The 23,749-nt window shown below is 43.1% G+C and overlaps 1 protein-coding gene across 8 annotated transcripts in view; it reads right to left on the bottom strand.

Moving 5' to 3' along the window:
* Positions 1-23,749, bottom strand: part of LOC137375763 (ran-binding protein 17-like) — a 1,067,965-nt gene that overhangs the window by 840,239 nt on the left and 203,977 nt on the right. For all 8 annotated transcript variants that reach the window (XM_068043152.1, XM_068043155.1, XM_068043154.1 and 5 more), the window contains one exon: positions 21,639-21,712. In XM_068043152.1, the coding sequence (XP_067899253.1) occupies positions 21,639-21,712 (74 nt within the window). The remainder of the gene's footprint in view (positions 1-21,638; positions 21,713-23,749) is intronic.

Raw genomic sequence — 23,749 nt, 5'->3', positions numbered from 1 at the left:
AGGAAGGGTGCAGTCACAAAGTTGAGGGTTTACTACAGGCCTCCCAACAGCCAGCGGGAGGTAGAGGAGCAGATATGTAGACAGATTTTGGAAAGATGTAAAGGTAACAGGGTTGTCATGGTGGGTGATTTTAACTTCCCCTATATTGACTGGGACTCACAGTGCTAGGGGCTTGGATGGGGCAGAATTTGTAAGGAGCATCCAGGAGGGCTTCTTGAAACAATACGTAGATAGTCCAACTAGGGATGGGGCCGTACTGGACCTGGTATTGGGGAATGAGCCCGGCCAGGGTGGTCGAAGTTTCAGTTGGGGAGCATTTCGGGAACAGTGACCATAATTCCATAAGTTTTAAGGTACTTGCGGATAAGGATAAGAGTAGTCCTTGGGTGAAGGTGCGAAATTGGGGGAAGGCTAATTATAACAATATTAGACAGGAACTGAAGAATTTAGATTGGGGGCAGCTGTTTGAGGGTAAATCAACATCTGACATGTGGGAGTCTTTCAAACGTCAGTTCATTAGAATCCAGGACCAGCATGTTCCTGTGAGGAAGAAGGATAAGTTTGGCAAGTTTCGGGAACCTTGGATAACGCGGGATATTGTGAGCCTCGTCAAAAAGAAAAAGGAAGCATTCGTAAGGGCTGGAAGGCTAGGAACAGACGAAGCACTTGAGGAATATAAAGACAGTAGGAAGGAACTTAAGTAAGGAGTCAGGAGGGCTAAAAGGGGTTATGAGAAGTCATTGGCAAACAGGATTAAGGAAAATCCCAAGGCTTTTTATACGTATATAAAGAGCAAGAGGTTAACCAGAGAAAGGGTTGGCCCACTCAAGGACAGAGAAGGGAATCTATGTGTGGAGCCAGAGGAAATGGGCGAGGTACTAAATGAGTACTTTGTATCAGCATTCACCAAGGAGAAGGACTTGGTGGATGATGAGCCTAGGGAAGGGAGTGTAGATAGTCTCAGTCATCTCATTATCAAAAAGGAGGAGGTGTTGGGTGTCTTGCAAAGCATTAAGGTAGATAAGTCCCCAGGGCCTGATGGGATCCACCCCAGAATACTGAGGGAGGTAAGGGAAGAAATTGCTGGGGTCTTGACAGAAATCTTTGCATCCTCATTGGCTACAGGTGAGGTCCCAGAGGAGTGGAGAATAGCCAATGTTGTTCCTTTGTTCAAGAAGGGTAGCAAGGATAATCCAGGAAATTATAGGCCGGTGAGCCTTACATCAGTGGTAGGGAAATTATTAGAGAGGATTCTTCGGGACAGGATTTACTCCCATTTGGAAACAAATGGACTTATTAGCGAGAGGCAAAATGGCTTTGTGAAGGGGAGGTCGTGTCTCACTAATGTGATTTGAGTTTTTTGAGGAGGTAACAAAGATGATTGATGAAGGAAGGGCAGTGGATGTTATCTATCTGGACTTCAGTAAAGCCTTTGTCAAGGTCCCTCATGGCAGACTGATACAAAAGGTGAAGTCACATGGGATCAGAGGGGAGCTGGCAAGATGGATACAGAACTGGCTCGGTCATAGTAGACAGAGGGTAGCAGTGGAAGGGTGCTTTTCTGAATAGAGGGATGTGACAAGTGGTGTTCCGCAGGGATCAGTGCTGGGACCTTTGCTGTTGGTAGTATATATAAATGATTTGGAGGAAAATGTAGCTGGTCTGATTAGTAAGTTTGCGGACGACACAAAGGTTGGTGGAGTTGGGGACAGTGATGAGGATTGTCAGAGGATACAGCAGGATATAGATCGGTTGGAGACTTGGGCGGAGAAATGGCAGATGGAGTTTAATCCAGACAAATGTGAGGTAATGCATTTTGGAAGGTCTAATGCAGGTGGGAAGTATGCAGTAAATGGCAGAACCCTTAGGAGTATTGACAGGCAGAGAGATCTGGGCGTACAGGTCCACAGGTCACTGAAAGTTGCAACGCAGGTGGATAAGGTAGTCAAGAAGGTAGACGGCATGCTTGCCTTCATCGGTCGGGGCATAGAGTATAAAAATTGGCAAGTCATGCTGCAGCTGTACAGAGCGGCATGGACAGAGTGGAAAGTCAGAAGCTTTTTCCCAGGGTGGAAGAGTCAGTTACTAGGGGATATAGGTTTAAGGTGCGAGGGGCAAAGTTTAGAGGGGATGTGCGAGGCAAGTTTTTTTTACACAGAGGGTGGTGAGTGCCTGGAACTTGCTGCCAGCGAGGTGGTGGAAGCAGATACGATAGCGACGTTTAAGAGACATCCTGACAAATACATGAATAGGAAGGGAATAGAGCGATATGGGCCCCGGAAGTGCAGAAGGTGTTAGTTTAGGCAGGCATCAAAATCGGCGCAGGCTTGGAGGGCCAAATGGCCTGTTCCTGTGCTGTACTGTTCTTTGTTCTTTGACGGTTTGAGGGCTCTCCGTTTCTTCCTTGAACAAAGGCCCAACCATTCCCCACCACCCTCCTCCACCTGGCTGAACTTGTTCTTACACTGAACAACTTCTCCTTCAACTCCACTCACTTCCTTTAAGTATAAGGTATTGCAATGGATACCCGCATGGGTCCTAGTTATGCCTGTCTTTTGGTGGGATATGTCGAATATTTCTTGTTCCAGTCCTACTCAGGCCCCCTCCCCCAACTCCTTTCCTGGTCCATTGATGACTATATCAGTGCCATTTCCTGCTCCCGCCCAGAACTAGAAACCTTTATCAACTTTGCTTCTAATTTCCTTCTCTCACCTTCACATGGTCTATCTCCAACACTTCCCTTCCCTTGCTCGACTTCTCTGTCTCTATCTCCGGTGATAGGCTGTCTACTAATATTCATTATAAGCCCGCCGACTCCCACAGCTACCTCGACTACACTTCTTCACACACTGCCTCCTGTAAGGGCTCCATTCTATTCTCCCAGTTTCTCCGTCTCTGACGCATCTGCTCTGATGATGCTACCTTCCACGACAGTGCTTCTGATAATGTCTTCCTTTTTCCACAACCAAGGATTCCCCCCCATTGTGGTTGGCAGGGCCCTCAACCGTGTCCAGTCCATTTCCCGCACCTCTACCGTCACCCCTTCCCCTCCCTCCCAGAACCGCAACAGAAACATAGAAACATAGAAAACAGGAACAAGAGTAGGCCATTCGGCCCTTCGAGCCTGCTCCACCATTCACCATGATCATGGCTGATCATCCAACTCAGTAACCTGTTCCTGTTTTCCCTCCATACCCTTTGATCCCTTTCGCCCCAACAGCTCTATCTAACTCCTTCTTGAAAACATACAATGTTTTGGCATCAACTGTTTTCTGTGGTAGTGAATTCCACAGGCTCACCACTCTCTGGGTGAAGAAATCTCTCATCTTAGTCCAAAATGGCTTACCCCGTATCCTTAAGACTATGACCCCTGGTTCTGGACTCTCCCACCATCGGGAACATCCTTCCTGCATCTACCCTGTCAAGTCCTGTTAGAATTATATAGGGTTCCCCTTGTCCTCACTTTCCACCCCACCAGCCTGCAGATCCAAAGGATCATCCTCCGCCACATCCAGCGTGATGGCACTAAGAAACGCATCTTCCCGTCAGCATTCCAAAAGGATCGTTCCCTCCGCGACACCCTCATCCACTACTCCATTACCCCCACCACCTCGTCCCCTTCCCACACCACCTTCCCCTGCAATCGCAGGTGGCGTAATACCTGCCCATTTACCTCCTCTCTCCTCACTACCCAAGTACCCAAACACTCCTTTCACGTGAAACAGCGATTTACTTGTACTTCTTTCAATTTAGTATACTGTAGTCACTGCTCACAATGTGGTCTCCTCTACATGGGGGAGACCAAACGCAGATTGGATGACCGCTTTGCGGAACACCTCCGCTCAGTCCGTAAGCATGACCCCTAGCTTCCGGTTGCTGGGCATTTCAACACCACCGCCCCCGCTCTCATGCTCACATCTCTGTCCTGGGATTGCTGCAGTGTTCCAGCGAACATCAACGTAAGCTCGAGGAACAGCATCTCATTGACTGATTAGACACTCTATAGCCTGCCGGACTGAACATTGAATTCAATAATTTCAGAGCATGACGGGCCCCCCCTTTTTATGTTTAGTTTTTTTTTCTTTGGTGATTTTATTTTAGGTTTTTTAGTGTGTTTAGTTTGTTTCTGCTGTGCCGACCCACTGTTAGTGTTTTAAAAAAAATTTTTAATGTTTGTGCTTGGAGTACTTTGTGCTTTACAGTCTATTCACACCCTCTCTGTACTAACACTTTGTCTTTCAGCACACCATTAACATACCATTTGCCTTTATTGCATGGCCTTCTGGTCAGTTATTCTCTGTGACCTTGTCCTATCAACACCGTCTCTTTTGTTATCTCTTGCCCCACCCCCCACTTTACTTGCTTAAAATCTTTTACATTTCTAATATTTGTTAGTTCTGAAGAAGGGTCACTGACCTGAAACATTAACTCTGCTTCTCTCTCCACAGATGCTGCCAGACCTGCTGAGTATTTCCAGCATTTCTTGTTTTTATTTCAGATTTCCAGCATCTGCAGTATTCTGCTTTTATCCTGTTTTAAATGTTATTTTTAAATTTCTTGCAAAAAATATAAATTCAGATCTCCAGTCAGTGGACCAAAGAAAATTATCATTTAATGAAACACACTGGCATAACAGCAGATAGAAATTCTTCTCCAGACATCCAATAAATACTGTTCCCTGGGGTGCCTGTAGCCATCAGCACAGCTTGGAATTGTATTCATAGTAGAAGTCCCTCAGTAGAATTTTTAGTAGGCTACACCCAAACCTGATGGAATCATTAACCCATTCCTTCCTAGTTTTCTCTCAAGGGCATGAGAAACGGTCCCCCAGCTTGGGGGACAAAGGGAAAATTACAATCTCTAGTCTGAGCAATTTGGTGTCAAAGGATAAATTTGCTACTACTCTCAAAGTCATAGAGTCATGGTATCCCTACAGCACAGAAGGAGACCATGCAGCCCATCAAGTCCATGCCGGCTCTCTGTAGAGCAATCCAATCAGACCCATTCCATTCCCAAAGTCCTGCAAGTTTATTTCCCTCAAGTTCCCATCCAATTTCCTTTTGAAATTATTCATCTGCTCCGCTTCCACCACCCTCGTAGGCAGAAAATTCCAGGTCATTACCACTCATTGCATAAGAATGTTCTTTCACACATCCCTCCTGCATCTCTGGCCCAAAAACCTAAACTTGCACCCCCTAGTCCTTGTACCATCTGATAATGGGAACAGTTTTTCTTTGTATACTCTCAGCACTACATGAACTGCTATGCCTGTGCTGGGACGAGGGAGCAGTACCCCAGGACATGCGCGATGCCAATATCATCACCCTCTATAAAAACAAAGGTGACCGCAGTGACTGCAAGAACTACCATGGAATCTTCCTGCTCAGCATAGTGGGGAAAGTCTTTGCTCGAGTCGCTCTAAACAGGCTCCAGAAACTGGTCTAGCGCTTCTACCCTGAGGCACAGTGTGGCTTTCGTGCAGAGAGATCGACCGTTGACATGCTGTTCTCCCTTCGTCAGATACAGGAGAAATGCCGCGAACAACAGATGCCCCTCTACATTGCTTTCATTGATCTCACCAAAGCCTTTGATCTCGTCAGCAGACGTGGTCTCTTCAGACTACTAGAAAAGATTGGATGTCCACCAAAGCTACTAAGTATCATCACCTCATTCCATGACAATATGAAAGGCACAATTCAACATGGTGGCTCCTCATCAGACCCCTTTCCTATCCTGAGTGGCGTGAAACAGGGCTGTGTTCTCGCACCCACACGTTTTGGGATTTTCTTCTCCCTGCTGCTTTCACATGCGTTCAAGTCTTCTGAAGAAGGAATTTTCCTCTACACAAGATCAGGGGGCAGGTTGTTCAACCTTGCCCGTCTAAGAGCGAAGTCCAAAGTATGGAAAGTCCTCATCAGGGAACTCCTCTTTGCTGACGATGCTGCATTAACATCTCACACTGAAGAGTGCCTGCAGAGTCTCATTGACAGGTTTGTGGCTGCCTGCAATGAATTTGGCCTAACCATCAGCCTCAAGAAAACGAACATCATGGGGCGGGATGTCAGAAAAGCTCCATCCATCAATATTGGTGACCACGCTCTGGAAGTGGTTCAAGAGTTCATCTACCTAGGCTCAACTATCACCAGTAACCTGTCTCTAGATGCAGAAATCAACAAGCGCATGGGAAAGGCTTCCACTGCTATGTCCAGACTGGCCAAGAGAGTGTGGGAAAATGGCGCACTGACACGGAACACAAAAGTCCGAGTGTATCAAGCCTGTGTCCTCAGTACCTTGCTCTATGGCAGCAAGGCCTGGACAACGTATGTCAGCCAAGAGCGACGTCTCAATTCATTCCATCTTCGCTGCCTGCAGAGAATACTTGGCATCAGGTGGCAGGACCGTATCTCTAACACAGAAGTCCTCGAGGCGGCCAACATCCCCAGTTTATACACACTACTGAGTCAGCGGCGCTTGAGATGGCTTGGCCATGTGAGCCGCATGGAAAATGGCAGGATCCCCAAAGACACATTGTACAGCGAGCTCGCCACTGGTATCAGACCCACCGGCCGTCCATGTGTCCGCTTTAAAGACGTCTGCAAACGTGACATGAAGTCCTGTGACATTGATCACAAGTCGTGGGAGTCAGTTGCCAGCGTTCGCCAGAGCTGGCGGGCAGCCATAAAGGCGGGGCTAAAGTGTGGCGAGTCGAAGAGACTTCGCAGTTGGCAGGAAAAAAGACAAAAGCGCAAGGGGAGAGCCAACTGTGTAACAGCCCCGACAAACAAATTTTTCTGCAGTACCTGTGGAAGAGCCTGTCACTCTAGAATTGGCCTTTATAGCCACTCCAGGCGCTGCTCCACACACCGCTAACCACCTCCAGGCGCTTACCCATTGTCTCTCGAGATATGGAGGCCAAAGAAGAAGAACCTTATCTAAAACTGTCATAATCTTGTACACCTCTATTAAGTCTCCCCTCAATCTCCTTTGCTCCAAGAAGAACACCACCAGCTTCTCCAACCTAACCTTGTAGTGAAAATCCCACATCCCTGGAACCATTCTGGTAAATCTCTCAATGCACCCCTCTCAATGACCCTCACATCCATCCTAAAGTGTGGTGACAAGAACTGGATGCAATAATCTAGTTGTGGCCTAACCAGAGTTTTATAAAGTTCAGCATAACTTCAATGCTTTTGCACTCAATACCTCTATTTATGAAGCCCAAGATCCCATATACTTGGCTAACTACTGTCTCAATATGTCCTGCCACCTTCAAAGCTCTATGCAAAGGAACCCCTGTCAGGTCCCGCTGTCCCGTGGTATTCATCAAAACTGTGCCATTTAGTCTATATCGCCTCTCCTTATCACTTCTGTCAAAGTTAATCACCTCACACTTCTCTGCATTAAATTCCATCTGCCACTAGTCGGCCCATTTTGCTCGCCTATGTCCTCTTGCAGTCAACTGATATCATCCTCACTGTTTGTCACACCTCCAAGTTTGGTATCATTGGCAAATTTTGCTCTGTATTCTATTATCCAAGTCCTGTATATTGTTAATCTGTTAATTGTGTAGCAATTGTTTGATGACATGCACGCGGAAGGTGTTAAGTGGGGTCTTACTTGAGCATCTATAAGCAGACACTTATTGAGATGGGTGAAATGTTTGAGTCAGGAGCTACATGTCTGTAATCCTTTTATTCTGTACAATAAATGTGAAACTGACAGAGAGAGCATTATCCTTCCATAATAAGCTTTCTGGAGTTTAACATGGTAGCAAAGGATGGTTGCCTAAAGCTGAAGGTTGGAAAACAGGACTTTTTTTTTTACATAGAAAACTAAAACCTCACAGGCTGTTGTGGAAAATATGGCAGAAAGCAAGTGTAAATTGTCAGGGTATGATTACTCTCCGATGTTCTCTGAGTCTGAACCATATGACCAGTGGAAGAATGAAGTGGATATGTGGACACTGGTTACATCTCTACCAAAGACGAAACAAGGTATGACCTTAGCGTCGTCACTTCCTACCAAAAGTAAAATCAGAAGTAAAGTGTTTTGTGAAATGAATGCTTGTCAGTTGGATACTGATGAAGGGTTGGATCTTCTGCGAGAATTCTTGGATGAAATTTACAAGAAAGATGACCTATTGAATGTGTATGAGGCATAGTCAGACTTTGATAGATTTCGTGAAACAGATGGTTATTCAACGGAGGAATATATCATGGACTTTAACAAACTGTATCGAAGATTGAGGAAATTTAATTTTAAGATCCCTGGCTCAGTGCTAGCATATAAATTGCTAGATTATGTTAGGGGGTCACATATAGACAGGCTCCTGGTTCTAACTGGGGATCAGCTCTTGGACAAAGAGTCCCTGTTGGATCAAATGCCTGCTGCCTTAAAGAAATTCCTGCAGCCCTGGTAGATCAAACAGGGCATTCTGCGGTGACACAAAGAATGGAGGACTCAATATTTACTAGATTTCGAAATGGTCTAGAAACAGGCATAAGTACAAAGAAAGAGTTAAAGACAGGAGGAATGAGAATGAAAACACCTTTAGCAGATCTGACTCTTACAGTGGAAGACAGAATTGGAACAGCAGTCACAGGCAAATGATTCCGAGGAATGCCCAAGGTTAATAGGTGCTTCAGATGTGACTCAAAGTATCATTATGCAATGAAATGCCTTAAGCGGAGGGGCAGACTCCTCGAACTAACACACGATGTCGAGAATTCTGAGGCAGAAGAGGAAGATACTGATGAATCGGAGCAAATTGTATTATTCACAAGGGGTTTTAGTCCTGTAATGAATGTGTTAGTTTCAGATTCGTTAAAATGTGCTGTAATGCATAGTGCTTGCATGTCAACAGTATGTGGAACAGACTGGTTACAATGTTATCTGGATTCACTTAGTAGTGAGGATCGACGCAAGGTTAAGTATAAAAGTACTACCAGCTTTAGGTTTGGTAATGACAACATATTGAAGTCACTGAGAGAGTAGTAATTCCATGTAGAATAGCTGGAGTAAGCCACTTAATCAGTGCTGATATAGTCTCTAGTGAGATACCTTTACTGTTGAGTAAGCCTTCAATGAAAAAGGCACAAATGAAACTTGATATGGAGCATGATAAGGCAATTGTTTTTGAAAAGTCAGTGAAATTGCAGTTTCCCCAGTCAGGGCATTACAGTATACCCTGAATAAAACCTGATGTTTCTAGTCAGAGTGTTAGAACAGTATTAAAGGCATCAGGTGTTAAGAATCAGAGAGATAAAAAGCAAATTGTCGTAAAGTTACACAGACAATTTTCTCACCCTTCTTGTCAGAGATTAAAAACCCTGCTAAAGGATGCAGGTGTGATTGCTGAAGAGTATACGAGGATAACAGAAGAGATTAATGAAAAGTGTGTAATCTATAAAAAGTATCAGAGGACACCATCATGTCCTATTGTCAGCCTTCCATTGGCACGTGACTTTAACAAATGGATTTAAAGGTGTGGAACAAAGACAAGAATATTTTTATTCTACACTTTATAGATCTAGCAACTAGATTTAGTCTCTACAATGATAAATAGCAAGGACAAAAGGGTGATTATAGGAAAAATTACGGAGAATAAGATAGGGTCTGGACTTGGGGCACCAGCTAAGTTTCTGACAGATAATGGAGGGGATTTTGCCAATAATGAGTTCATAGATGTGTGAAAACATGAACATTATGCTTAAAAATACTGCAACTGAAAATCATTTCAGCAATGGACTCTGTGAAAGAAATCATGCAGTAGTTGATGAAATGCTCATAAAATCTCAGCTAATCAGCCAAACTGCAAGTCAACTGCCCTGGCATGGGCAGTTCATGCGAAGAATTTATTTCAGATGGTTGGAGGATACAGTCCCTATCAATTGGTCTATGGGCGGAATGCAAAATTGCCTTCTGTATTGTACGACAGTCCTCCTGCTCTAGAAGGTACAACAAATAGTTGCATTTTCTTCTGCACATTTGAATCCTTTACATGCTTTCATCAAGGCTGAGGACTCTGAGAAAATTTGGAGAGTTCTGAGGCATCATATAAGGCTATCTGAGGCAGAATTCAATTCAGGAGATAAGGTGTATTATAAAAGAAAAGGTCATAGGGAATGGAAGGGCCCTGGTAAGGTCATGATGGTAAGACAGCAGTTATCAAGCATGGAAATCAAACTGTTAAGGTTCGTTCCTCGTGATTGATCAGGGTTGATTACAACATCTCAGAATTTGAGCAGCTGATAGAGGGAAATGATGCACCTTGTACCTCAAATACTCATGTGTTTTGTGATGAAGGTCCTGAGGAATAAAATGAGGTAGATCAAAGGTTGCTCGTAATCTGAGAGATAATGACTCTCCAGAAAGAGCTATCGCCTCCAAAGGACAATTGCCCCGAGTAGTTACTCGGGTGACATATATTCCAGAGGGGTCTAATATATGGAGGAATGCAACAATTGTGGGATGTGCAGGAAAATCAACAGGCAAGTTTAAATATTGGTTAAATGTTCAAGATGATGGCCAAGAAGCAAGGTCCATGGACTGGCAGAATGGGGTGAAAGAGTGGAGGGTAAGAAAATGCAGTGCCAAGTTCTAACAGTGGGTCTGGAAGTTGCGTAAGGAAGTGATTACGTACTAGAGGAAGTGCCTCCGATAATGTGTGAGGGAGATCTTCTAGCAGTAGTCCCGAAAGACATCTAAGTGCTAATAGAGGACATAGTTTGAGCAGATTTCACAATAAAATGAAGGCTAGGGAGCAGTCTCGGAATAGAACTAGAAGCAGAAGTGCTCATGACCGTAAATGTTTTAGTGGCTGCCAATAAACTTGAGGATAAACTAATAAGAGAAGGAAAACATAAGGAATTAGAGTTGGAGAGAGTTTGGAGTTTATTCTTAAGTACCAGATAGGGAATAGCCAGCATTGTCATATATCTGTACTGAAAAAGTCCTTCCCGATGGAACCTATAAGGCTAAAGCGAGGCTAGTTGCAAGGGGTTTTGAAGAGTGACCGGGGATACCGATGTTAGAGTGGACTCTCCCACAGCTGGAGAGGTAACCTTGAAAACCCTTTTAGCTCCTTTGGCCACATATTCATGGGAGTGTAGATCCATTGACATAAAAGCCACATTTCTGCAAGGTGATACTTTTCAGAGAGAAGTGTTTCTAAAACCACCCAAAGAGGCAGCAGGTGGAGAAGGAAAACTATAGAAACGGAATAAATGCATCTATGGCCTTAATGATCTTCCAGGTTGTGGTATTTCTTGGTGAGATGTTTTGTTGAAAATTGGTTGTGTTCAACTAAAAGCAGATCCTTCAATGTTTTATTGGTATCATAAAGGAAAACTTTCAGGCATCTCCATGATCCAGATTGATATTTTCATATGGGGTGGTACTGCAGATTTTGAGAAATATGTTATGAATAAGATGAGGGCAGAATTAAAGATTGGGAATCAGGCTTGTGGGGCCTTTAAATATATTGGTTTAGATATTAAGCAGACTAAGTCTGGAATAACTTTAAATCAACAATCCTATTTCGAGAGTGTTACTTCCATCTCGGTTAATCGTGTTAGGTCATCACAGAAAGATGATGATATTGTCAAAAGAGGTTTTACTTTTCTACTAAAATCATCGAATTTTGTGTGTTGTTGTTACGACCAAGTGAGAAAGAGGTCTAGGGTTCCCTTTCAGCCTTCACCTGGTCTTACTGCAACAGGGTTTAATTTTAAAGACACCATGTTTTTAGCTGCCCTTTGATGAATCCTTGTTCACCGCTTTCCAATTATAAGGCAAAGAAACCAGCACAAACAGGCTTTCTTAGGTTTAAATAAGAAGTTTAAATTTATTAAACTTAAACTCTAATTCGGTTAACGTCTATGGATACACAACATGCCCCATGCTAGCATGCATACGCGATACACACACGCAAATAGAGACAGAAAAGAGCAGAAGAAAAATAAAGTGGAAAGGTTTGAGGCAATATCTGAAGAGTTGTTGTTATGGTTCTTCGAGCTCACTGTAGAGTCCTTGATTGTAAGTAGATCTTGCTTTTCGTTGGGGCCCAGTATTCTTCTTAAGCCTTGTTCACTGTAGGGAGACTTTTCCCTCTTGAGGTTTATGTATCTTCAGTGGATTCAGAGGCTTGTGAGAAAGAGATGGGAGCAAACAGCAGAGAGCTTAGTCCAGCAGGGAAAAAAAACTTTCTGCCCAAATTATTTGCACAAATTCAAAAAAACTGAGGTTGCCCAGCAGGATAGTCATGTGACTAGCTGGTTTGACCATATCCGTTTGTGTATTTGGCCATCTTAGCAGTCAACCTGGAATGCAAGCTCCCCCATCTTTAACATCTGATGATCAAAAGTCTATTGTGGGTTGAATGGGTCAGGGAATGGATGCTTTGTCCTTCCAAACACTGTCTAATATGCAAATGTCTTTTCCAGCTATGGCTGATCTGTTTGACAAGTCCTTTCTTCACTCCAGTAACTGTCTAAAATCAACTTTCATGACAAGATTAATGAGCCTCATTCTTGGCAGGTGGGGGCCTTGCATGACACCTCCACAGCCAGCGGAATGAAATGTGATTTGAGAAAAGTGCATTTCATTAAAAGGGTCAAGAGAAAAATGTAAGATACAGAAAAGAACAAGCATTTCTCTCATTCATTCCCATTCATTCATAAATCCTAAAATATATTACAGCCAGTCTATATTGCTGCCAGTGCTGTTTTAATTGCCTCCTTTCTGACATCCCAATAAACATGTGGATCTTTTGTTTTGGGAAGTTTCTCTTCCATTTGTCCATTTCCGTGGTTGCCTAGGATCTTTGTTCCTGCTGAGGTAATTTCTTTTTAAAACGAGTCAGTAGTGGGCGGGTCTATCCTGAACTCTCAGTGCTTGCTGAGTCATGCAAAGGCTTTTGACTTCAGGGGATGGGTGGTTTGCTTTTTTCTGACTGTAGGGAGGACTCTTTACTAATCTCCCCTTTGTCCCAGAGGCTACTCCTATTTGTGCAGACTCTACTGCACTCCGACGAGGTAAGACATCACCCTCATGGTTTCTCTGCCCCCGAGACAACTTTCTTGGTCTCTGAAGGTTCCTGCACATACTGCTAGCAACTCTGTTGGGGTGCTTCTAGTATCTGCATTTACACAGGAGGATGCGGGGTCTAACTTCGCACATTTTCAGGGTTAAATGATCGGACAGCAGGGGTTTTCATTTGGAATCCCTCCCGGACTTCCTTTAACCTGCCCTCTTGGTCACTTTTTCCCCTTCCCTGCCTAACCTTTTGCTATCCTTGTGCCTGTCTGTCCCTTTTTGTTCTCGGCGGGGTTCACCAGCCCTCTGCTGGAGTGTCCTCTGAACACCGGTACAGGACTTAGGGGTGCAGATTTCACTGTAGGTTGGGGTTTCCCCTCAATTTGGCACATGTGGCAACTCCTGCAGTACTCCACCACATCTTTGTGGAGTTTTGGCCAGTCAAACTGCTGTCTTATGCGGGCTTTGGTCTTTCGTCTACCGGCATGAACAACCACTGTCATCTCGTGGGCCCTAAAGAATTTTCCTGCACTTGCAGTGGTAGACATCCTGGGTCTCACTCTTACTGCAGTTAAAGCCACAGCTTGTTCTGCTGTGCTTTCCATCTGGTTCACTTCTTCACTGAGCGGGTGTGTCCTGATTAATCCTACAGGATTTCCCTTTAGTTTCCAGCAGTCAGCCCTCAAATGCTCTGCTTTTTTACAATGGAAGCACACAGGTCTCCGGGTCTCACTCCTACTCACAGCACCTTCCTATTTGGCCAGAGGAGGGCCCTCTGTGTCTTCTACTTTCCGTTCTCTCCCCGGACTGCTTGGGCTCCTATCACCTTTCCACCCATTGTCCCTTTTGGATTTGTGGGGGTGACTGGGAAACCAACTTATAAATTAAAGCAAACTCATTGGCCAGGATGGCTACTTGCCGGGATCTGTGGACTCGTTGCTCCTCTACATGGGTCTTTATGGAGAGTGGAAGAGAGTGTTTAAATTTCTCTAACAGAATTACCTCTCTGAGATTTTCATAGCTGAGCTGTACTTTAAGAGTCCTCAGCCACCAGTCAAAAGCCAGCTGTTTACTTCTTTCTAACTCCAGATAAGTTTGATTAGCTTGCTTCTTGAGGGTTCTAAACTTTTACCATAGGCTTCGGGTACTAATTCATATGCCCCGAGGATAGCATTTTTGGTCAGTTCATAATTTGATGAACTCTTATCTGGCAACAGGGAATAAACCTCATGGGCGTTTCCAGTTAGCTTGCTTTGTAGTAAAAGAGGGCAGGTCTCAGCTGACCACTGTAGCTGCCTTGCCAGTTTCTCAAAGGATACAAAAAGTACTTCTACATCCGCGTCATTGAACTTTGGAATTAGTTGATCTAGTTTTAAAAATTTTGTACCCAGCCCAGAATTACGCTCCTCCATATTTGCCATGCTTTCGCTAGGGTTACTCTCACACCGCTTCAACTCTCTCGCTTCGCATTCTTTCCGGAATATTCTTTCTCTCTCCCTCGCATCAAATTCAAGTTTTCTCTGTTCCGATTGTATCTTTTCTAACAATACCATCGGAGTTGGCTTCTAACCCGGTTTCTGCTTCTTCAGATTCAAGGGAAAAACGGTTGGCCACTAGCCTTAGGAGTTCAGACTTCTTAGCCTTGCCACGTACAGTGATCCCACACTGCTCAATCATTTTCCTCAACTCCTCCATAGACAGTGCTTTTAACTCATCCCAAGTTACATCACCCTGGCATGGAGAGCTACTAGCTTCAGTTGCAGACATGTTGGTATTCAAGCACACACAACCACAAGAAAACCTGTCTTGTAATTTTGCTCTTTTTTGATTGGGAACAACTCAGCTTTCCACTTCCAATTTCTCTTGTTCGTCTGTAGGTACATTTCTGACACTAGCACCCAAATTTCTGATACAACCAGGTGAGAAAGAGGTCTAGGGTTCCCTTTCAGCCTTCACCTGGTCTTACTGTAACAGGGTTTAATTTTAAACACACCATGCTTTTAGCTCTCCCTTGGTGAATCCTTGTTCACCGCTTTCCAATTATTAGGCAAAGAAACCAGCACAAACAGGCTTTCTTAGGTTAAAAGAAGAAAAGTTCAAATTTATTAAACTTAAACTCTAATTCGGTTAATGCCTACGGATACACGATGCGCCCACACTAGCACGCATACATGATACACATATGCAAATAGAGAAAAGAGAAGAGAAATAAAGTGGGAAGGTTTGAGGCAATATCTGAAGAGTTGTTGTTATGGTTCTTTGAGCTCACTGTAGAGTCCTTGATTGTAAGTAGATCTTGCTTTTCGTTGGGGCCCAGTATTCCTCCTAAACCTTATTCGCTGTAGGAGACTTTTCTCTCTTGGGGGTTCATGTGTCTTCAGTGGATTCAGAGGCTTGTGAGGAACAGATGGGAGCAGACAGGAGAGATCTCAGTCCAGTAGCAAAAAACTTTCTGCCCAAACTGTTTGTACAAATTCAAAACCTCAGGTTGCCTAGCAGGTTATTCATGTGACTAGCTGGTTTGACCATGTCCGTTTGTGTATTCGGCCATCTTAGCAGTCAACCTGGAATGTGAGCTCCTCCACCTTCAACATCTGGTGATCAAAAATCCATTGTGGGCTGAATGTGTCAGGGAATGGCTGCTTTGTCCTTCCAAACACTGTTTGTTAATATGCAAATATATTTTCCAGCAACAACTGATCTGTTTAACAAGTCCTTTCCTCACTCCAGTAAGATTTTAAAATCAATGTTCATTATAAAATCAATGTGTCTCGTTCTTGGCAGGTGCAGGCCTAGCATGACAGTTGTAAAAAACTGAGAAAAGGATTTTTGCTCAGTGGACACTGATCTGCAAATAGCTGAAATTTTTGGATGTTGACTCTGTACAAAGGAACTGGCAAGCTGGCAATTTCAAGGAAACAGAAATGGGTTTTGACCTCCAAAGAGCAACACTTGTGAGTCCCAAGCAGACCTATTGCTACACCCCTGCTGAAAAATCTATGCGACACCTGCTGTAGTTGAATTGCCTTGAACGCCTAACCATCACTACTGTTCATCAACTTCACCTGGAGAGTGGCATCCCACTATTCAACTCTGGGACACCTCAACGACCTGAAACATCCTATCAGAATGTGACAAACCCAATTATTTCATTGTACCTTTTCATTCCTAAAACAACTGTAAACAAATATCCTTTTCCCCTCAGTTAACCGTTTTTTTGAATGTATGTGTGTATGCATGAAGGTTAGAAAGAATAAGGAGTTTTAAAAAGTCTTTTCGTATATAGGTTTATCTCATTATTGTTTAATACTTCATTTATTAATAAATAGTTAATATTGTTGCTGTTTCAAGAAACCTGGATGGTGTGCTTTAATTGGGGAACAAATACAGTATGTAATTGGCTGTTTTTCGGTTGGTGGGAAAATTTATTGATATGCTGCAACCTGTGGAGAAGTGGGACTGAATTAAAAGTGCATTTCTCTAGCCTTGGTCATAACAATATAGTCAAAGGTACTGAACCTGAAGGATAACTAGAGTAGGCCCTGATTTACATGTCAATTGAAAGTCTCTGTTGTTTTGTTTTGAATAGTTCAGTTGTCCTAGCCAGGGACAGTCAAAGCAAAAATGGCTGCTGCTCCACCATTGTCTTCATGGTGACATGTTCCTCATTTCAAAAGAAAATTGTATGGCCACGTCAAAGAAATAAACTTGCAAGTCTACAAGGATCGAGCAGGGGAGTGGGACTGACTGGATTGCTCCATGGAGAGCTAGTATGGACTTGATGGGCCGAATGGTTTCCTTCTGTGCCGTAAATGACTCTATGATTCTATATCTAAAGCAGAGACTGAGCAATTGCAAAGGTTGATTGGTCAATTAAATTGGTTATGCTCTCAGATTAGGCCTGATGCTAGTTTTGATATGCTGGAGTTAAGCACAATGGCGAAACATCCGAAAGTTGAGAATGTTTTAAGGGCAAATGAAACATTAAAAAAAAACGAAATCTGGAGAAATGTGTACTGCAGTTCCCATCCTTCGGTGACCCAAACAACATGAAGCTAATAATTTTTAGTGATGCTTCAGATGCTAATCTTGCTGATGGGTATTCGAGTGCAGCTGGCTTCATAATATTTCTGATGGGTGAAAATGGGAGGCTAAGAAAATAAAATGGGTTGCTAAAAGCACTTTAGCTGCGGAAACACTGGGAATATGGAGGCAATGGATATGGGGTTCTATTTGTCAAATATTTTGGGTGAAATTCTGAACAAGGGACATACTGAAGATAGGATACCCATTGAATGTTATGTGGATAATCATTCTTTGTGGGACAATGTACACTCTACAAAAAGTGTGAGTGAGAAAAGACTACGTATTAACCTTGCTGGATTGAAGCAAAAGCTGGAGAGAAAGGGAATCTCCAAACTTAAAAGGGTAGATGCAAGTCATCAGCCATCCGATTGTTTCACGAAAAGAAATGCGAGTACAAAGAAATCGTTAGGGGTGCTAGAGGAGTCTCACAATGTAATACTTTGTACCCAATATGGAATTTATTTTGATTTATTTTGAAATTATCTTTAAGCATGTTAATAATTTGTACATAATATGGAATTTATTTTGAAATGTTGTTTGAGCATATTAATCCACTTTGTATTATAAAAGAAGGGAATCTGTCAACCTTAACTGTGTATCAATTGTTTAATTATATAGAGGTGGAGGGTGTCAATTGGGGGTCTTACTTGAGCACTTACAAGCAGACACTTAATGAGACTGGTGAAGGGTTTGAGTGAGGAGCTACATGTTTGTAATCCTTTTACTCTATACAATAAATGTGAAACTTAGTAAAGGTAGGCTCCAGCATTTTCCTTCCATAACAAGCTTTCTGGAGTTTAGCAAGTTTATATCAAAAACCAGTCCTGGCACTGAACTTGAGGAACACCATTGTCTTACCATCCTCCAGTTTGAAAAACAACCACTTATCACAACTCGCTGTCTTCCGTCCTGAAGCCAATTTTTTTTTTAATCCAAGCTGAGACTAACCCTCCTATTCCATGAGTCACACATTTGTCAACCAGCCTTTTATGTGGTACTTTGTCAAACGCTTTCTTAAAATCCATACAGACAACATCCATTGCATTCCATTCAACAACCTTCAAAACAACAAAATTCAATTGGATTAGTCAAGCACTATCTGCCTTTTACAAATCCATGCTTGCTTGCCTAAATTAACTCAAACCCTTCCAAGTGCCTGTTACTTTTCCCAATTAATGTTTCTAAAATCTTACCCACCACTGATGTTAAACTGACCGGTCTGTTGTTGCTAGAAATGTTCTTATCCCCTTTCTTGAATAATGGTGTCACATTTGCCACTGTCTAATCCTCTGGCACCTACCCCATATCTAGGGAAGATTCGAAGAATATGGCAAGCCATTCTGCTTACTCCACTCCCATATCCTTTAACAACATGGGATGCAAGCAATCCACACCAGGCAACTTATCCACTCTAAGCATAGCCAGCCTTTCCAGTACATCCTGCCTGTCAACTTCCACTCCATCCATTACCTCTACTATTTCTGCTTCTACCGATAATTTGTCAGCATCATCTTCCTTAGTACACTGACACAAAGAACCCATTAAGTATGTTAGCCTTGCCCTGCACTTCTAAGCATATGTCACCTTCTGTGTCCCAAATAGGCCTCACACGTTATTATTTACACGCCAGTAGAAGATTTTTTAGATTCCTTTTATGTTAACTTCCAGTCCATTCTCATACTCTCTCTTTGCCAGCCATATTATCCTCTTCACTTCTCCTCTCAACTTATTGTATTTGGCCTGCTGCTCGGTTGAAGAATTTACCTGACATGCATCATATACCCCCTTTTTTGTTTCATCATATGCTCTATCTCCCTCCTCATCCAAGGAACCCTGGCTTTGGTTCTCTTATCTTTTGCCCTTCTTGGAATGTACCTAGCCTGTAACTAAAACATCTCCTCCTTAAAGATGACTGACACATTGTTCCATTTTTTAAAAAATTAATTCATGGGATGTGGGAGTCGCTGGCTAGGCCAGCATTTATTGCCCATCCCTAATTGCCCTTGAGAAGGTGGTGGTGAGCTGTCTTCTTGAACCGCTGCAGTCCATGTGGGGTAGGTACACCCACAGTGCTGTTACGAAGGGAGTTCCAGGATTTTGACCCAGCGACAATGAAGGAACGGCGATATAGTTCCAAGTCAGGATGGTGTGTGACTTGGAGGGGAACTTGCAGGTGGTGGTGTTCCCATGTATTTGCTGCCCTTGTCCTTCTAGTTGGTAGAGGTCGCGGGTTTGGAAGGTGCTGTCGAAGGAGCCTTGGTGCATTTCTGCAGTGCATCTTGTAGATGGTACACACTGCTGCCGCTGTGCGTCGGTGGTGGAGGGAGTGAATGTTTGTAGATGGGGTGCCAATCAAGCGGGCTGCTTTGTCCTGGATGGTGTTGAGCTTCTTCAGTGTTGTTGGAGCTACACCCATCCAGGCAAGTGGAGAGTATTCCATCACACTTCTGACTTGTGCCTTGTAGATGGTGGACAGGCTTTGGGGAGTCAGGAGGTGAGTTACTCGCCTCAGGATTCCTAGCCTCTGACCTGCTCTTGTAGCCACAGTATTTATATGGCTACTCCAGTTCAGTTTCTGGTCAATGGTAGCCCCTAGGATGTTGATAGTGGGGGATTCAGCGATGGTAATGCCGTTGAATGTCAAAGGGAGATGGTTCGATTTTCTCCAGAGACAGCTCTCCCAACTTTGGCACAAGCCCCCAGATGTTAGTAAGGAGGACTTTGCAGGGTCGACAGGGCTGGGTTTGCCGTTGTCATTTCCGGTGCCTAGGTCGATGCCGGGTGGTCCATCCGGTTTCATTCCTTTTTATTGACTTTGTAGCGGTTAGGTACAACTGAGTGGCTTGCTAGGCCATTTCAGAGGGCATGTAAGAGTTAACCACATTGCTGTGGGTCTGGAGTCACATGTAGGCCAGACCAGGTAAGAACAGCAGATTTCCTTCCCTAAAGGACATTAGTGAACCAGATGGGTTTTTACAACAATCGACAATGGTTTCATGGCAATCATTAGACTAGCTTTTAATTTCAGATTTATTAATTAAATTCAAATTCCACCTTCTGCTGTGGTGAGATTCGAACCCATGTCCCCAGAGAAATACCCTGGGTCTCTGGGTTACTTGTCCAGTGATAATACCACTATGCCACTGCCTACCATTACAGTTTTTCCTGTCAGTCTTAGGTTCCATTTTACCCTGGCTGAATCCCCTTTCATCCAACTGAAATAAGCCCTCTTCTAGTTTAGAAGTTCAACTTTAGATTGTTCCTTGCTCTTCTCCATTACAAATCAATATTTGGGTAATTAAAGTCCCCCAATATCACCACTCTATAGTTCTTGCACATTTCTGTGATTTCACCCCAAAGACATCTGCCCCTCCTGCCTCTACCTACTCTTCCGTATGGCCACCCATCTACTATCCTGAACTCTCACTGCCTGTGAGATGACCACCTCCTGGAATGTACGATTCAGGAAACACTCATTTCCCCCGATGCTCCGCAGTCAGTCCAGCTGCCCCTCAAGTTCAGAAATCCTGAGCTTGAGCTCAAGAAGCTGGAGACACTTGTACACACAAAGTCCCCCAAGGCACATGAAATGTCCTGACGTTTTCACATGGTGCATGAATTGCAAACAGGTCTCAGCTTCCCATCCATGATCTCGGAAAAAAATCTCTATTCCCTCTTTCAGAATGTAGTTAGTACCTTGATTAAACTATTAATGTTCATCCATGCCTCTAGACATGCTTTACCAATACCCTTAACACTAATTCACTTACTGTTATACTTACCCCTATTGAAATTTTATTAAGTACTTTTAACTAGTGGGAAAAAAATGATCACTGACTGACTAATATGAAAACATCTTAAAATTAATTGAAAAGAAACAAGAAATTCTTTTACACACTCAAAAGCAGTTACTATTTTTACTGAGTGCGAGTGCAGGATATTATAACTCAAACAATTGTGTAATTAGTAGATCTTGGTCATCTGCACTCAAAAAAGAAACCACGATAGGAATTCAGTGGAATTTCATCACCTGTATCACCACTGGAATGAAATACAATTTCGTGGCTTTGAAAATGAAAAGCAACAAACGCTTCTCCTCTTCACAAAGTTTATCTCGCAAATTTTCTTTTGTGAATTTCAGTGCTGGGGAGTTCCATTCTAAGAAGCCAGTTTCAGCATCACACACTCCCAGATCAGGTTAAAGCATTGGCCAGATGAATAGTAAATCTCCCTTTCCCGAAATCCAACAATGTGCCTCACCATTCTATGGCTACTCTGAGTGTGGCTTTGTGCTATGGCCCCATATTTATAAGGAACTGGATTCAGATTGTGCAACCTGATTTTACATAGGGCCTCTTATAGCCAACAGGTAGAGGAAATATTCATCTAAATAATGTGGGCTAGATTCAAACTCATGTCCTAGAGGTAATCAAATATCGCTTAATAAAGCCATCATGTTAACTCAGGTGTACAATATGTTTCAGAGAGTACAGCCAAATTCATGCAGCAAGACTTACCAGTGGAGAAAGTGAAGGAGGAATGCAATGATAGAGATCAAAAAATAGTTGCAAGGTCGACATATCCAGTAATACTGAAAAATAATTAACAATTCAAGATAATGTCAAAGAACGGGATTTAAAACTGACACACCACTTAGCAAGAATGATTATATGATATACAAACCTCTAGATTTGGGCATGAGCTATCCAATGACAATGTTTCAAGAAAATAAAATACTATTTATCAAATTTTCTACAATGAAGTAAAGAAAGAAAATAACCACATAAAAAACAGGTGTTGGTTACACATGGTACAGGTGTGTACTGGTTAGTCACACATGCTATGGGCATGTACTGGTTGGTCACATATGGTACAGGTATGTACTGGTTGATAACATACCACATGGCTGGATGAAACAATAACATATCAGAATACGTTTTAAGTGACTAGGTATACAAATCACTGAAAACTAGTGCAAAGGCTTATGGAATGTTTGCCTTTACCTCAAGGGAGTTGGAATACAAAGGTGAAAAAGTTATGCTTCAGTCATACAGAGCTTTGGTCAGACTTCACCTGGAGTACCGTGTTCAGTTTTGGGCAATGCACCACAGAACAGATATATTAGTCTGGAAGGAGGTGCAGTGCAGATTCATCAGAATTATACTGTGGCTTGAAGGGTTAAATCATGAGGACAGGTTGCATAAACCTGACTTGTGTGGAGTTCAGAAGGTTGAATGATGATCTGATCAAGGTGTTTAAAATGATCAAGGGATTCCATAGGGTAGATACAGAGAAACTATTTTCTCTGGTGGAGGAAACCTGAATGAGGGGCATAACCTTAAAATTAGAGCCTGGAGGGAAATTAGGAAGCATGTTTTCACACAAGAGGTAGTGAAAATCTGGAACTCTATTGACCAAAAGGCTGGTGAATCAATCAAAATTTTCAACCTTGAGATTGATAGATTTATGTTAGGGAATAGTACAAAGGGATTTGGAAGAAAGATGAGGTGCAGATTAGCTACAATTTAGTTGAATGACAGAACAGACTCCAGGCTTCTCCCTTGTTTGATAGTCATGTGCTACAGAAAGAGGCATGATATTATGCTGGATGCTTTGCCTTAGCTATTAGGGATATAAAGGAGCCCACGTTGGACTTATGGCACACAATTTTTAACTTCAGTAAAATGCTACATTATTGGAAAATGAATTGGAAATGGATGTGGGTAGATAGAGCTGTGCACAAGGGTTAGGAGGAGAGCCATGAGGACTTCTGGACTGTTAATTAAGATTGGATGGGCTCCTACTATATTAGTGAACTGGCAAGTGGGGGGAGAGGGGTTTCTGACAGTTGGTCAGGTTTGGTGTCCAGCGTCTCTCCCGCAGTCTGCATCTTCTTATCCAATCATCAGGGCATTGCAAACCATGCCTGTGGGGTTATAACCTACATCACTTTGTTGGGCAAAAGATGCCAGGAAAGGTACCCATGCCTGTCTCTGTGTGTATAAATGAAAACCTCAACTGGGTAACTTTCTGGAGTACTTGGATGCAGGCAATCCCAAGATAACTATTCAAAATACAAAGAGCATGGAAGCTCTGTTTGACCAGTGTCTACTATTTGCACTCAGTGACTGGCCCCAAAGCCAATACCAATGCTTTACTCAAGGGCTAAAGCTCGAAATATATCAAACTTGTAACTAATGTGTATATTTTTCTGCACAGAATGCAGAATGTCCTGCAGGGCAGCAACAAACAGAATTTTGACAAGACTGTCAGGAACCTTTAAGAAAATCAGAAAATGTCAGAGGACTGGAGAATAGCCAATGTTGTTCCTTTGTTTAAGAAGGGTAGCAAGGATAATCCAGGAAATTATAGGCCGGTGAGCCTTACGTCAGTGGTAGGGAAATTATTAGAGAGGATTCTTTGGGACAAGATTTACTCCCATTTGGAAACAAACGAACTTATTAGTGAGAAGCAGCAAGGTTTTGTGAAGGGGAGGTCGTGTCTCACTAACTTGATTGAGTTTTTTGACGAAGTGACGAAGATGATTGATGAAGGAAGGGCACTGGATGTTATCTATATGGACTTCAGTAAAACCTTTGACAAGGTCCCTCATGGCAGACTGGTACAA

This window comes from Heterodontus francisci, chromosome 12 (genome assembly GCF_036365525.1).
Source record: "Heterodontus francisci isolate sHetFra1 chromosome 12, sHetFra1.hap1, whole genome shotgun sequence".
Taxonomy (NCBI): Eukaryota; Metazoa; Chordata; class Chondrichthyes; order Heterodontiformes; family Heterodontidae; genus Heterodontus; species Heterodontus francisci.
Note: the sequence above shows the minus strand (reverse complement) of the source record. Positions and strands in the feature narration are given on the sequence as shown.